The sequence below is a fragment of the Lolium perenne genome, chromosome 4, assembly GCF_019359855.2.
Source record: "Lolium perenne isolate Kyuss_39 chromosome 4, Kyuss_2.0, whole genome shotgun sequence".
Taxonomy (NCBI): Eukaryota; Viridiplantae; Streptophyta; class Magnoliopsida; order Poales; family Poaceae; genus Lolium; species Lolium perenne.
In genome coordinates, this window is record NC_067247.2 from 307,289,719 (window position 1) to 307,306,280 (window position 16,562).

At 46.4% G+C, this 16,562-nt stretch overlaps 2 protein-coding genes across 2 annotated transcripts in view; both read right to left on the reverse strand.

The window, feature by feature from the left end:
* The window catches only part of LOC127296036 (uncharacterized protein At1g76660), a 168,666-nt gene that overhangs the window by 137,656 nt on the left and 14,448 nt on the right, over positions 1-16,562 (reverse strand). The window lies entirely within an intron of this gene.
* On the reverse strand, positions 10,328-13,787 carry LOC127296035 (RNA polymerase sigma factor sigB). Its single transcript, XM_051326057.1, has 6 exons — positions 13,321-13,787; positions 12,654-13,178; positions 12,209-12,439; positions 11,962-12,102; positions 10,873-11,070; positions 10,328-10,767 (listed from the first exon to the last, which is right to left on the reverse strand). Exons 1-6 carry the CDS (start codon positions 13,549-13,551, stop codon positions 10,474-10,476), a joined length of 1,620 nt encoding a protein of 539 aa, XP_051182017.1. The 5' UTR covers positions 13,552-13,787; the 3' UTR covers positions 10,328-10,473.

Genomic DNA, 16,562 nt, shown 5'->3' on the forward strand with positions numbered 1-16,562 from the left:
AACTCTAAATGTGTCCTATGCATTTATGTTTTGCTACTCCATGAAGGACAAGTTTAATACCACTTTGCTATGTTTTCTCTATGCTAAAAGCAAACATTTTCTTTTAGTGCACTATTATTCATGATCTTTTGTTTGAGTTACTTCTCATGTTGTAACATGGTTGCTAAGTTATATTGTTAGAATTATATCTATCATGCCTATGTTTAGAGTACTTTGATCTTATCTCACAATGCTTTTACAATAAACTTGATCAAGATTGTGTTGGATGCATGTCACCTTGAAAATTATTTTTGTTATCACTTACCAACTCGAGGACGAGCTGGAGTTAATCTTGGGGATGTTGATACGTTGCAAACGTATCTATAATTTTTGATGTTCCATGCTTGTTTTACACCAATTTATATATGTTTTGTTTACACTTCGTGGCATTTTTTTGTATTTTCTGGAACTAACATATTAACAAGATGCCACGGTGCCAGTTCCTGTTTTCTGCCGTTTTTGTATTTCAGAAAAGTTGTATAGGAAATATTCTCAGAATTGGAAGAAACAAAAGCCAAACCTCTTATTGTTCCCGACCCAAATACGAAGTCCAAAGCAGAGACGGAGAAGTGCTGGGAGGTGGCCAAACCATTCCTAGGCGCGGGCCACCCCCTGGTCGCGCCTAGGGGTGCTGTGGGCCCCTCAGGCACCCACCGACCTCGCCCTTCCGCCTATATATTGCCTTCCGACGTGAAACCCTAAATCAACCAGCCTCCATCCATGAAAAGTTATGTAGCTCCGCCGCCATCGAAGACAAGTTTTGGGGGACATAAGTCTCTGTTCCGGTACCCTGCCAGGACGGGGAATTGCCCCTGGAACCATCTCCATCGACTCCACTACCATCTTCATCGCTATTGCTGACTCCTATGATGAGGAGAGAGTATTACTCCCCCGAGGCTGAGGGCTTTACCGGTAGCTATGTGGTCTATCACTCTCTCCCATGGTATGATCTTTATGTGATCATGAGCTTTGTAATCTAGTTGAATAAGTAGATGTTACTCTTCATCTATTATGCTACTCAAGTGGTTTTATTATGTGATCTCCGGAGACACCTTGTCCCATGGTGTGAAGGTGATAGTGTGCACCGTGTGTGTCTCTTAGGCTAAATTTTACAGAAATACTTATCATGAGTTATAATTTGAGTTGGATGTATCTATGAAATCGTGGTGTTTGTTAGTACTATCTTTGGATGCTCAAAGTGACAGAGTGGGGTATCCCTAGATTTGGAACGCGACCTTTAAGGAGTGCTTTTGCAGCCCTACGCGGTGAATTGGTGTTCGTTATCTAACCAGAGAGTAGTTCAGAGTAGCATAGTGAAGAGATGATATTTATGTATTCAATTATGATATTATTGTTGAGAGTGTCCACTAGTGAAAGTAAGATCCCTAGGCCTTGTTTCTAAGCATTGAAACACCGTTTACAACCAGTTCTGCTACATGTTTGCTTGTTGCCATTTTTATTTCAGATTGCAATTACCACTTATAATCATCCATATTACTTGTATTTCACTATCTCTTCGCCGAACCTAGTGCACCTATACACCTAACAAGTGTATTGGGTATGTTAGGGACACAAGAGACTTGTATCGTAATTGCAGGGTTGCTTGAGAGAGATATCTTTGACCTCTACCTCCCTGAGTTTGATAAACCTTGGGTGATTCACTTAAGGGAAACTTGCTGCTGTTCTACAAACCTCTGCACTTGAAGGCCCAACACTGTCTACAAGAATAGAAGCATGCCTAGACATCAAGCTCTTTTCGGGCGCCGTTGTCGGGGAGGTTAGGTAAAAGGGTACTCACCTCCTCTAGCTACTAAACTATCTTCTAGTATTGTTGTTGGTGTGTGAGTGCTCGAAGTTATTTCCTTTAGATTCTGCAATTATATCTTTTTGTTTCTTATTTTTATTTTCACTAGTTAGGCTTAATGGAAAACAACAATAAAAATTAGAGAGCTTTATAGTATTTATCTTGAGTTAGGACATGAGGTGTTTGAAGAGAGAATTTAAAAACCTATGGAACTTTATTTGCATGCTAATAGCAATGTTATTAGTATGAATTGTTTGAACACCATTAATGGTATGTATTCTTTGAACATGATCTGCCCTCTCCCGGAGTAGGAGAAGACTTTCGCCTCCGCCGCTGCCACAATAAATCTCGAGAAAAATATGGAGGTTTTTAGGCAAAACAAAGCTTCTTGTATAAGGGGGGGACGAAACTATGCCCGAGGTGCGAACGGACCTGGGTGGCGCGCCCTACATGGTTGGGCGCACCACCTGGTGTTGTTCGGCCCTCGTGGCTCGCCTCGCGTGATTCTTTCGTCCACTATCCTTCTTTGGGTGAAAAATTTGGGGGACCCCGCCCGCACCGTCCGCCAATACGCAACACCAGGGTCACCGCCTCTTCAAATACTTTCACCTCGCAAAAACGGGAGAGAGATTGAGATACACAGCCACCAGAAACACCGAAAGACCACCTCTGGGATAGATCTGGAGGAAGAACTTGGGAGAAGACATCATCCGGGCTGCTACACGTATCATCGGAGGATAGGGCATCATCCCCTTAATCATCAACCGCTACATCTCCATCGCCATCACTGATCCCATTCTCCTTCAACCATAGTTGTGATCTTGATTTCTATTGTGGATTTGTATTCGAATTCATAACATTACTTTCATTCCATCCATAAGAATATGATGATGCTCTTGATTGTTTCCATGTGTGAGTAGTTCCGCTCGTTATTGGGGAGATGGAGAAACCCTAGCATGAATATGAGATGAATCAAAGATGATATATGGTTTTAATGTATTAATGTGTGTTAGTTCTCTCTCTTGATATTGTATGATGTGTGAACCATATAATATTTGCCATAGGGTCTAGAGAGGGGACTACCCTTTGAAGTATGATAAAGTGTATGGCGAGAAGTAACATTAACGTATCGGCACTTTAACATATGGAAGAGGGGGGTAAATGGAGACTCACTAAGCTCATATCGATAACCATGGAGAAACCCTTAATTGCGATGGTCAACATGTGGTTTGCAGAAGGTTAGACGCAGTGGTTATTTAGAGATGCGATGACCAATGGTTTCTTGGGCGCATCTTGTTATGGAGCTCTCTCCACACACAACATGACTAAAAACATAGTTTATTGATTAACATGAATCCTAATGCTAGAGGTGGATCCAATAATCCCCGAGAACACTTTTTCTTATTGAGTTTCAATCCATTTCTCACTACGCTTGTTACTTATTGCTTTGTTTATTTTCTTGCAACCAAATACAACAATCTATAGAATACCTTTATTTGAGCTACAGTTGAACCGCGCACTTGCAGTCATCAACAAACAAACAAAGAGATATTTGTCTTAAGGAAGAAATAAGCTACCAAAAAAGTGGACAGAAGAATGTAGCAATTAAACATAGAGTTGAACAAAGTGCTGAACAGAGCGCTGAGTCTGGTGATCATTTTGATAATGATGTTGGACATGGTCCTCTACCACCTAATGAACACGATGCAGTTGCCCCTCATTATCCCAGTTGAGTGAATATGTTGGATGAGTTCAGGTGATGCCAAATAGTTATGAAATTTATTCCTATGGGTTTAGGTCTTTTTTTGTTATGTGTGGCTAACTTTTGTGTGAGAAGCAAGGTTTATGTCATTTAGGTATGAGGAAAACTTATGTTAGATGCCATGTTTATGTATGTGAAACTATTGTTTGATTTCATTTTTTATATGTGGCAGTGTCATATGAAATGTCAGGTTCAAATGCATATGTTTCAGCTATCTTATCACCTGCTTTTAGTACTTCCAATTTGAAATATGCTAAACTTATGTAGAATTTCAAGACCATTTCTTAGATAAATAATGCACAACCAGTTATATTTTGCTCAATATTAGAAGGTGTGAACTAAACATTTTCACATTGCTTATTGCATTTTAAATCTTGATTATTAACATCACAACACATCAATGTCTTTTGCATCAAGTTCACACACAACAGTACTACCATAGACCACTCTTACATCAGGTTCACAAACACCTAGTCTCACATCCATCATTTCTTCAAAATAATCAAAACACACATCCCATCCGGCAGACCTACTAATATCTCCATAAAAAGTAATGTGTTCCTCACTGCATTTGATACCAATCTCACGGTATTCATCAGCCTATCCTCATGTCCTATGATCATGGAACTTTGTCTTGTTAGCTTGCAGTTCCTTTTATTTAGCTTCATCTATTTCCTTCTATCATTTTCCTAGCTCGAAGATAGTTTTATGCAAGCATGGAAAATGGGATCTCTACACATAACATGTTCAACTCAAACTCTGAAAAAACTCAAAACCCCACATGCATACAAACTCGGGCACATATCCCATGCTTGACAAATATCCAACTATCATGGTTCCTTGGGCCAACATGAATTGCTTCACCAACCGACCATAGTCGAGGCATGGTATGAAATGAATGAAGGAGGACCAATGGCAGAGCGCATGATGGGTGGTGCTTGCGGTCGACATGGAAAAAAAATGGCTACGCTCCGGTGTCAACTGATTGTAGTCCAGATGGCGGCGAAAAAGGCTACGCTCCGGTGGCAACTTATTGCGGCAAATTCGTCCATTTAGGGATTTGAGAGGGGGGGAAATTATATGCAGTCGATTACGCTTTTGCAAATAACCCTTCATGCACGTGAGGCCTTCTTTAGAGCATTTCCAGCCATCTCCCCGGGAAGGCCCACATGACGTATTTTTTCATCCGGATGGACGAAAACGGCCTAGTCGCGCCCCAGACTCCTTGTTTTCGTCCGGATTAGGCCTTTCATCCGTCCGGGGAACCCAGGCCATCCCCGGATCCCCGGGGAGCGCTCGGGGACTCCGGACGAGAGAAAAGCGCGGAAACCGTCTGGTGGCCCCGACCTATCGACGATAAAGGCCTGGGTTTCTACGGCAATACCCTCGTCTTCCCGATATACGTTTCGGAGGAAATTTGTAATTCTACGGCAATACCCTCGTTGAACGAAAGATTTGAACAAACTCAAGTGGTGCAACATAGACAAATTATATATAAAACTTCGAATAAACATAAAAATTACATATAAAAACTTAAAACAAACTTAAACTACTTCTTCTTCCTAGATGGCCCCGCCTCATCGTCGTGGCGGCGACGCTTCCGGCTCGTCACCTCCTCGTCGGAGGAAGTTGAGTCCTCCTCGTCATCGAAGGTGGTCGCCGGCTACGCCTTCGCCTTCGCCCGGGCCGCCGCGTCTTCATCCTCCTCCTCCTCCTCCTCCTCGACCTTTTCCTTGGCCTGCTCCTCGGCCTCTTCGTCCTCTTCCTCGTCGTCATCCCATTCGTCCTCGCTGGTCGGCGGCGGGGAATCGTCGCTGCTGGACGATGCAGCTCGATCCCACCAATGGCGCTTTCCAGGCGGCGTCCCCTCACTGTCGGTGTCTGATGGCCAAGAGAGATCGCTCATGGTTGACATAGGATGGTGACGAGAGAATAGATGAATGGCGTCGACCGTCGGAAACCGTATATGTAGGTCTATCGACGAAGAGAGCGACGATTGCTATTCCGCGGAGTTCGTGCTCCATTACGGCGATTCTCGTGTCGAGGCCACTTCGACTGTTCCCGACGAGGCGTTTGGGCTCCCCAGACCACTTCGCCGACCATTACGGTGGTTCAATGCGTCGAGGGCACTCTGATGGTTGCCCTTCCCGGCGACTGCACCGTCGCTATGCACGCGGTGGGTGAGCGTCATAAGGCGACCATGGGCTCGCCACCGGGAAAATGGGCCTCTCCAGACCAAAAAATACATCCATCCGACGCTAAATAGCACCGGATTTCGTCCTAGGGAGCCCAAACGGCTGGGATGCTCTTACCTTATCCATTGTCTGACAAGCAGGTCTCGCAACTCGCCACATTACATCACACTAACAACATTAGTGCCATCTCTGGGCCACTAAATCATATTTAGTTACCGCAAAATAGGTATTCCGAACGCGGTGACCAAAATCGCTTGGTCGACAAGCACAAGTATCATAGCTGCATTTAACTCCCAATTTTATTGATTTTTTTGGTCGGTAACTCCCAATTTCATTGAGAAGTCATTTGGAAGCCAGCCTTTCATTTCGTTTGTAGCATTTTGAAATGAATACATGTATTCATTTCATTTACATTGTAATTGTAGAAATGAACACTTGTTTGGTTGCCACAGGAATTGCAAATGACAGCAGAATTCCATATTGAATTTGTAAATGGCTTCCATAGAGAAACGCAAATGACAGGTCTCAGCTCGGAATTGTGTTTACCCATGGTGTCATTTTGCTGGATTTCCTAAATGAAATGACTGCCCAATTCTATGGCAACCAAACAGCCCATCTATGAAATTCTAAAATGAATTCCAGGATTTTAGGCCCAAATGATGGATACCAAACGACCTGAGATATTTTGCAAGACACAAATCATTTCTTTAGGGGTACAAGATATGCAATCCTTGTTGTACGGGAGATTAGAGAAAGGAGTTTTTTCATTCTAAATTTGGGGAGTTCACTCTTTGGGCTGTCCTTGTCCTCATGTGGAGACGTGGAGCTTACCGTCAAGTTAAACCCTAGCAAAAATTGACAAAACATGTTCCAAACAAACTTCTCAATATCCTTTAGTTAAATGTTTTTCTTAAAGATCAATCAACTCTTTAGTGGGTGGGTGCTGACGCAGAGATATTTTAGTTGTGCACACTATTTTCTTAGTTATAAATTGATTTTTTTAGTTACCTCATGGTTGTAACTGGATTTTTTTAGTTGCATTTAGCGTGGAAACTGATCCAATACGGATTGAATGGTGCTCTTCCCATATATGTTTCAATATTTTTAAAACGAATGAGGAAGCGAATATGGATGTCAAATACGAATGCGGAGCGGATGTTACTTGAATGCCGATGTGGATCGGATGTTTTCTCAATTTCGAATGGACATGAATAACAAAGTAATAGTTTTGTATCTTATAGTGAGTCAACTATATAATGATAATAATAGTAGTTTCAAGTTCAATCATAGAAAAACTACATTTTGATCACTTTGCTAGTATTTTGGTTAAATAATTGGCATACCGGGATAGAATCTACTAAACTAACATAATTTATTCAGATGTAGATATATCCATTTCCATATCCATATTTAGTTTAAAATCCAATACTTTATTTTTTTGTATTTGTAAAACAAATCTTGATACTTGCCATATTTATTTTCGTGTTTGTTTGTACTCGGATATTACCATGACTATTTTTAATTTTTCGAACAGGAATGCCATATCATTCTGATTATCCACTACCAATATTTATTCCTAGTTGTATTGTGATTGCGGTGGAATTCTTCTTTTGCAAACGTGCAAAATCATTCAAATGAGAATTAAGCTAATTCTCATTCGAACGAGCCCTAGGTGGACCAGATGATCTTACATGTTTTCCCACAATAACTTGGAAATTAGGAGTGTAAAGTTTAGGTTTCGTTACGAAGCATGTGATCGATGCAAAGCATAGATACATGGTCAGTTCTGTGAGATGGATTAATACTGTATTCTGTGAGATGGTCAGTTCACCGGACGAGCGCCGACTCAGGGCGCACCTCAAACACGCTTACCTGGGCTTGGCTTCGCTTGAACGCACTATGGCAAGGCAGCGGGCCAAGATCGCGTGGCTGAAAGAGGGGGACGCCAACACGGCCTTCTTCCATCAACACGCGGCATACCGTCGCCAGAAAAATGTGATCCACAGTCTGCAGGTGGGTGGCGCGGTCATTTCTGACCAGGCAGCCATGGCTGAAGCTGCTTTTACGCACTTTGAGGGCCTGCTCGGCACCTCGGTGGAGAGACAGCACTCACTGGACCTGGACTTCCTGGATATCCACTCTGAGGATCTCGCAGAGCTGGAGGCGGCGTTCACGGAGGATGAGATTTGGGAGGTGATTCGGCGACTGCCAGCAGGCAAGGCGCCGGGGCCCGACGGGTTCACGGCTGAATTCCTTCAGAAGTGCTGGGGAGTGATTAAGGGTGACTTCATGGCAGCCTTCGACAAGCTGTTCACGTTGTGCGGGCGCGGGTTTCAAGGTCTCAACCAGGCCTTGCTGACCCTGCTGCCCAAGCGCCCGGATGCGGCTGCGCTTGGCGACTACCGCCCAATCAGCTTGATCCATATTTTTGCCAAGCTGGTCGCGAAGGTGCTCGCCACTCGTCTAGCCCCTAGGATGGAGTCGCTGGTAGACCGTAACCAATGCGCGTTCATTCGCAAGCGTTGTATCCACGACAACTTCATGTTGGTCCAGCAGACTGCTCGATTCTTACACCGGGAGAAGGAGCCGCGGGTGATGCTCAAGTTGGACATTGCTCGCGCCTTCGACTCCGTTTCCTGGGGTTTCCTGCTGGAAATCCTTCGCAAGCTAGGGTTTGGGCCTAGGTTCCGCGAACTAGTGTCCATCCTCCTATCCACGGCGAGTACCCGGGTGATGCTCAATGGCGAGCCAGGCCCCCCGATTTGGCACCGGCGGGGCCTCAGACAGGGAGACCCCCTGTCGCCAGCGCTGTTCGTCCTGATGATGAACACCCTCAATAGGTTGTTGGCTAAGGCGATCGAGCTTGGGGTGCTGCGGCGCTTAGCACGACGAGAGTTAGCGACGTCTGTGTCACTCTACGCGGATGATGTGGTGATCTTCTGTCACGCCGATGAGATGGAACTACGCGCGGTGCGTGGGATCCTGGAGCTCTTTGGCCATGTATCGGGGTTGCGCACCAACTTCGCCAAGTGCTCGGTCTCCCCAATCGCCTGTACGGAGGACGAGGCTGCGGGCGCTGCTGAGCTCATGGAGTGTCAGCTAGCGCCGTTTCCGGTGAGATACCTTGGCATCCCGCTGTCCATTAGGAGGCTGACGGCTGAAGCATTCCAGCCCCTCTTAGACCGTCTAGCCGACAAGCTACCTACCTGGAGGGCATCGATGATGCCTCGGGCAGGACGCTTGGCGCTAATCCGTGCGGTTCTCGCAGCGATACCGTTGCACCAGCTGATGGTGCTCTGTCTTGATAAGAAAGCACTCAAGCAGGTCAATAAAATCTTGCGAGGATTCCTTTGGGTTGGTAGGGCTGACGCCAATGGCGGACATTGCCACGTCAACTGGGCGAGGGTGTGTAGGCCGTTGCGGTTGGGGGGGCTAGGTATCCCAGATCTCGCACGAACGGCCATCAGCCTCAGGGTGCGCTGGATCTGGAGGATGCATACCGACCCCCTGCGACCTTGGCGCGGTTTGGACATGCATTTCTCCAAAACAGAACTGGATGTCTTCGCGGCCTCTACCTACATGGTAGTAGGCAACGGGGAATCCTCCCTCTTCTGGGAGGACAGATGGCTGGATGGCAAGTCCATCAAGGAGATGGCGCCGGAGGTATATGCTTTGGTTCCAAAGCGCCGAAGAAAGACGCGCACGGTCCGTGAAGCGCTGCTTAACCGCAGCTGGATCCCCGATATTGTAGGTGCACCGAGCGCCCTAGCACTGTGGCAATACGTCCAGCTATGGGGTAGACTCAGGGACATCCAACTATTGGGGGACGCGGACAGGTTGGTTTGGCGTTGGACGACGGATGGACAGTATTCAGCTGGATCCTGCTACGATACCCTTTTTCAGGGGTCAATCATCTCAGGGTCCTGGAAGCTCATCTGGAAATCCTGGGCGCCACCAAGGGTGAAATTCTTTATCTGGTTGGCCTGCCTCGACAGGTGTTGGACGGGTGAGAGACTGGCACGGCGGGGGCTGCCGCACGCGCCGAGATGCCCGTTGTGTGATCAGTCTACCGAGACCATGAGGCACCTTCTTACAGGATGTTCCTTCTCGAGGACAGTGTGGTTTGAAGTCCTGTCGTGGATCCGATCCACCTCAGGCCCACCCACGGCTGAGGGTGACTTCGCGGAGTGGTGGTCGCTGGTGGTGCGGACCACCCCTCGCCAGCTGCGCAAGGGCACGTCGTCGGTTATCATGCTCACGGCATGGTGGATTTGGAAACACCGGAACGCTGCGGTCTTTGACAATGCGCGACCTTCGGTGGCATCCGTGTTCAACGACATCGCTGCCGACGCGAGGCTTTGGGCGGACGCGGGAGCCCGGGGTGTGCGCCAGCTACTCCCCTAGTCTAGGTTTTTCCTTTTTCTTGGGTCGAGTTGTACGGCGTGGTGTGTCCGTCCCTCGGACTTGTATATAAACTCTCTTTTTCTATCAATGCATCGAAACGCAAGGCTTTTGCGTTTTCGCGAAAAAAAAGTGTTTCGTTCATTTACACAAGGTTATGTATACGAAGGGATCACGGGTACGCGAATCATACATGTCAACAATCTTCGAAAAAAAAAAACAATCTTCGGGGAAAAAGAAGCAAGCAAAAGGCCCGTGTATGTACAGCTAGCCTACCAGCTCTCCGCCGGTTCGAGGTAGTGCTGCAGCGACGTCACCTTCTTCTTGCTCCTGAGCTTCCGGAACGCGACCATCTCGATCTGCCGGATCCTCTCCCTGCTCACCCCCATCAGCTGCCCGATGTCATGCAGTGTCCTCGCCCTGCCGTCGTCCATCCCGAACCTGTACCTGATCACCTCCCTCTCGCGAGGGCTCAGGCTACCCAGCGCCTTGTCCACATCTTTCTTCATGAACCATCTGTGCAGCGTCTCCTCCGCCGTCTCCGTGCTCGTGTCTGCCATGATCTCCTGTATAGGGTTTTGGGTTCAGTAGCCATCAATACAATGATTCAGGTCATGAGGTGGATGGCATTCAGAAATCAGAAAGTGGTTTGCAGAGCGAGGGGAGCAGACCTGGTAGGTCACGTCCGTGCTCCCGACCTTGCCCGTCAGGGATACGCTGTACCTTGGGAGGCACATTGCTGCTTCGACCCGTCTGGTTGTCATGCCCGTGTCTGACGCAATTTCTTCGTTCGTGGGTAGCCTATTCAGCTCCCGGCGGAGTCGTCGTCGGCATTCCTTCACTCGCGAACTTGCTTCGGCCATGTGTGCCTGCAACATGACAGAATGTTTTAGTATAAGCGCAAAACCATCTCAACTTGAGATCATTGCTAGGCTTATACCACCAGCAACCTCAAAACTGCGTTGGTTTACAAAGATCCAGAACGAACATAGTTCTTCGCTTTTTTCAATTAATCCCTGGTTAGTAGTCCCATGAGTTACGGAGGTGGCGTTTTGGCTCATAGGAGCAAATGCTCCCATTATATAAAATAATTAAAAATTAATTTTAAAATTGTCAAAAAAAATTGACATAAATATTTTGGTGTACATCGTGACATTCTATGTTCGTACACAAGTTTTCGTGGAAAAACAACATTTTGTGTGGTGTGCACAAAAAGACAAAAAAATATACTGTAAGTAGTCGTGTTACAACATCAAAATTTGTCTTTTTTACAGGAGCCACAGAAAAAAATTCTTTTTTTGAAAATTTGTGTACCAACATAAAATGTCTAGATGTACATGTAAAAATTTAGTTTAGAATTTTTTGACACTTAGAAATGTGGATTCACATAATGGGAGCAAATGCTCCTATGAGCCAAAGTGCATTTCCCCATAAGTTACGACCTAATATACATCATTAGTATCTTTTTGCGAATTAATATAAACAGAAAATATCAGGTTTATATTGGTTACGAGATATCATGTTATTTCATCAACTAGGCTGTGTCATAACCTTGAATCATGTTAATTCATACTTCATATACTCTGAAGTCTGAATCATGAAACAGATAGAAAGCCATGGCATGATGTTTTTATTTTTTTGAGAATTCAACTATCGCAGGATGTTATTTGGTATGTATCATCGTGAGTACTGATTGCTAAATGTGCTTTCATCAAGATCGAGAATTTAACGGTGAAGGTATGAGGAGAAAGAGGACGTACTGGCAAGCGAATAATTTGGGTTTGTTCTAAAACAGACTTGCGTATTGCTTGCTTGATCCACCAGTGAGAATATGTAGAGAATCTAAAACCCTTGGAAGCATCAAACTTTTCAGCGCCCCTTATTAGGCCCTGCATTCCTTCCTGTATTGAAGAAGACAAAATGACAATGCAAATCAGAACCATTTCCTTCCGAAGAAATATATTTTAGTCATGAAGAGATTCTGTTGAAATGAACAAGCATATATACCTGAATAAGATCAGAAAACTCTGTCCCAGGGCCTTCAAACTCTTTGGCTATCGAGATTACAAGCCGCACATTTGATTTGACCATCATGTTCTTGCAGTAAATTCCATAGCTGAGACGTTTCCGCAAAGTGTGCTCATCGGTGCCAGCTGCTGCTGCCCATTGACCGAAGGTCGGTTCACCACCGTTGTAGTGTGCAACCTCCTTTTGGACAGCCTCCAACTTCAGTAGATCCTGGGTCAGTTCACGAAAACCACACAAGGTAAATTCAATCAGATACCAGCAACAGGGTAGCAGTATTTGGTATGTTTGCATATAACATCATATAAAACCACACATGGTAAATTTAATCAGCCAGATATCAGCAACAGGGTAGCAGTATTTGGTATGTTTGCATATAACATCATAAAACCACATATGTCCTTCACATTCTGTTAGTTCTCATTACCTGAATGCCTTCCGACAACTCAACTTCTTGCTTCGCTGTGAGAAGTCTCCGTGCCGACATCTTATAGAAGCAGCCCATGGGATTCCGGCAACCCTTCAGGCCCTTCTTCCTCGAGGAGGCCGTGACAGGCCTCCGGTCACTGAAAGATTTAGCCAGCTTCGTCGCCGCCCGCACTCTACGAGCTCTTCTCTCTACTTGACGCGCCGACTTGACAGCCACGCCCGGGGCGCCCTGCTCATCGTCGTCCGACTCTGACTCGTCGCTGAAGATGCTGACAAACCCCGCGTCGTCCAGCAAACTGGTGTCGGCGTACCGCGACCGGGCATCGGCACGAAGGAACTCTCTTGCCAAGTAGTTGTCCTCCGGTACGTTGTGGCTGTCGACGTCGGCTGGCCGGTGCTCGGTTCGCGCCATCCGGGCAACTTCTCCGGCGACCTCCGCGGCTGCTCGGGCTAGCGCCACGGCCTCCGCGGCTGCGGCCGTCACCACCGCTTCTTGGTTCAGAATCGCCTGGCCAAAATCTCCCTGGTTCCAGTATCCAACGCAAGAAAGACAGACTTATTTCAGCATATAAAGCCCAAACTTCACGATTGAATGCACAAAATATATTTCGGTGCGTGCGTCGCAGCATTAGCACCGTACATGTAACTAGGTAAGTAGACATTACCGGGAGGTTCATGTTGCCAGAAGGGTCGTAGACGAGCCGGCGACCTCCGGCGGCTAGGGACTCCAAGCGCTCGGCCTCGAGGACGGCCGCAGAGGACATCGCGCAGTGGACCCTCCCTGTCCGGAAGCTGCCGGTTCCGACGCAGCCGCCTCCGCCGCCGCCGGGCTCCCTGAACACCGTCGCCCGGGTGGAAGGGGGCCACTTGAACTGCGGCGCCAGGCACGACGACATCACTGAGTAAGCCGCAAATGCGCGCGCTTCGTGCTGCCGAGCTAGCTCCTGTTGCGTATGGAGGTTGTGTTAGCTAGTGTGGAACGCATGGCGGTGCGGGAGCGCGGTGAGGTGCGGCCGTACGGTGGTGGAAGAAGCGGGAGGGCGGGCGCTGCTCGGGAGGAGGAAGGGGATAAGAGAGGACAGGATCGTGAGGGAGAGCGGTGGCCACCGCCGCGTCTTGGGCCGGGGATGAGCGACCAGTCTCAGCGGTGGCTCTGCCCGGTCCAGTGTCAAGACTTTGGGATATTTTGGGTCCGCAGTTTGGATGAGGCTTTGGAGAAAAAAATGTTGTATCCTCACGGTTTGTAGCAAGTGCTAGATTATTAGTCAATTTTTTGAGTGAGTTTAATTACTGAATGCAACATGATACAGGCACTAGCCAACTTAACCACATGAATAATGCTGAGCATATCTATCAGATATGCATATTGAACAAGAATTTGTGTAAGATAAGGGAGGATGAGCACGTACATCGAGACCTGCAAGATCGCCACACCAGCTTCGTTGTTGAGGATGCCCATGGTGTTAAACGGGTCGCCAAATTGGGTCGCCAAATTTGCAGAGATCAGCGAGGAATCAGCAAACTGGCTAGGGAGAAGTAAGCCGGCAATGAAGAGCTTAAACAACAGCGAGCAGTTCCGCCGAGATGCTCCCAAAAAATTTATCACTAGTATCTCGGCGTAGGATCTCAACGGACGGGATTTTGGAGGCATAATCTCCCGGACAACCGTGCACGCAGTTATCGGGATGAGAAAGACTAGAGAGCATCGTAGCAAAAGGAATCGGTCGCGAGAAAGAGAGAGAAGGAAATGGAGAACTCTAGATTCGTTATGTCTTTCGTTTCCTGGTATAGAGGGGAGACGCATATTGTGACGCTACATGTTGAAAGAGAGGGACACACACGTATGCTGATCGTACCTAACTTAATTGGTGCACCAAGAAAAAAATAAGTCTTTCATTAATCGAGCTCAATTCAGACGACTCCACTATTCTAAAATCGTCTGAGATGCTGATTTATCGGCCGATTTATCGTAAATCGGGTAGTAAACGATAAGATTTTGGCATATCGGCCAGTTTATCACCCCACCGATATTTCGACCGATTTTCTGTATGAAAGCCGATATTTCGCCCGATTTTCACTCTTCAGGCCGATATTTTAGATTATTTTCAGTGAAATTTCAATGACATTTAGTATGGCAGTCGATATTTTCATCCTAGGATTTTATAGTATTGTGCATTAGCACAAATTTTCCAGTATTATTGATTCAAATGCAAGGAATCAAGGTAATAATTATGAGCAATGCTTAAATATTATTTTTTGCATAGCATATTATAGAAAATTTAGTGTCAAAAATAAGGATTTACAAAAAATAAACCGATAAATGGATGGCCGGTAAAATCGATTAATCGGCCAATAAGCGATTAATCTTCATTTTAAGACCGGCCGATTTCTTAAACATTACGCGACTTACACGTGCACGTGTCGAGGACGAGTGCGCGTGAAATCCTCAGCGCACTTAAGTAATGGAGCTTGAACTATTGTCCTTATAAGCTGCTAAAAGTCTCTCCCAACTGACAATGTAGGACTAAAAAAAATTTCTTTCCATTTTAGATGGACCTTAAAATTTTAGAACTAGATGGTACCCCGCGGCGGGAAAGTTTTGATTAAATTATAATCTCACTAACATAAGTAAAGTAAAACAGTGAGCTAATGGAAGAGTATTCGGACTGTAGTTGACGAAAACATCTGTTAGGCAAAAGTATCAATCATCAAACAGACATTTCCTTTTATAGCAGCATAGCAGTTTAGAAAATAAATAGTGGTGATGTAGTAGATGCTATGCTTGGCCGGGGCCTGATGCTCTCCGTCGGTAGCCATGGAGGATTCGGTGGAGCGGTGGCGGCCTCCGGCCCCGGTGACGGTTCTGCGGTGGTACGCATGATCCGCGCCGCCGTCTTCTTCCGTGGTGATCCGGCAGGAGGGACTGGCGGCGTGGGGGCTGCTGGTCTTGCTTTGTTTTTGGTGGCGGTCCTCGGGTTTCTCGCAAGCGAAGATGAAGATCTACCGGAGGTCAGTTTGCTTTGATCTGGCTGGAGAGATGAGTTCCGGAAAGCTCCGCTGGCGAATGGAACAGTGCATATTTTGCCTGCAGTTTGCTGGATCGGGTGGTATTCGGTCGCGCGCACCCATGTTTTTATTCCGACCGTTTGGTTCCGGAGGGAGCGCCGCGAAGCTATATTCTGTGTTGACATCTGGTGACTTTTTGGTCCATGGTGAAGTCAGAAGAAGGAATATCATGAAGGCCGGATTGGTGGACTGACTAAAGGAGGTTCGAGTCAACGTGATGCTGAGGGATCTGCTTGGCTTTCCGGGCTTGCAGCAGTGGTATGCATGTGGGGGCGGCAGCACAGGGGAAGTTCAGAGTCTTACCTCTCAGGGTGAAAACCCAAGATCTGGCCTTAACTGGTTGTGCCTGGCAATATTCTTGTTGGAGGCATTGTTTTGAGAGTGGGAACTATCTTCAGGGAGAAATCCTAAGACCTTTGGTCGGGCGACGACAGCGCTGGTGCACTGTTTCCTTCTTGGAGGCGTCGCTTTTGGAGAGTCTGTACTTCAGGTGTTGTCACGGTGGTGGTTGTATTGCTGTTGCTAGGTCTAGAAGGCTGTAGCGGGACTTTTTTTTTCTTAGTTTTCTTCTCTTTTTTGGCTGTGTGCATCCGTACTGCCATTAGGGTGGGGCGTTGTTGCAGAGGCTGGGTGTAATTGGTATCTTTTGATATTAATATATTCCCTTTATCGAAAAAAAAAGTAGATGCTATGCTTTATGTCCAACTAAACATCCAGTAGAAGAAATTCATAAAAGGGAACAAAAGAAATTCTTGGGACAACGTAATGTACTTCCCTGTTATAAGTAAAGATTGATTTGTATCACAGACATAAGAGAAAGCAAACTGAGCATGCATGTTTA

Excerpts from the sequence above, each read along its gene's own strand:
- LOC127296035 (XM_051326057.1), bottom strand. The coding sequence starts at position 13,551 with ATGTCGTCGTGCCTGGCGCCGCAGTTCAAGTGGCCCCCTTCCACCCGG. Across the intron at positions 13,179-13,320 it reads CTGGCAACATGAACCTCCCG|GGAGATTTTGGCCAGGCGAT; the intron begins GTAATGTCTACT and ends TACTGGAACCAG. Across the intron at positions 11,071-11,961 it reads CCCAAATTATTCGCTTGCCA|GCACACATGGCCGAAGCAAG; the intron begins GTACGTCCTCTT and ends GTCATGTTGCAG.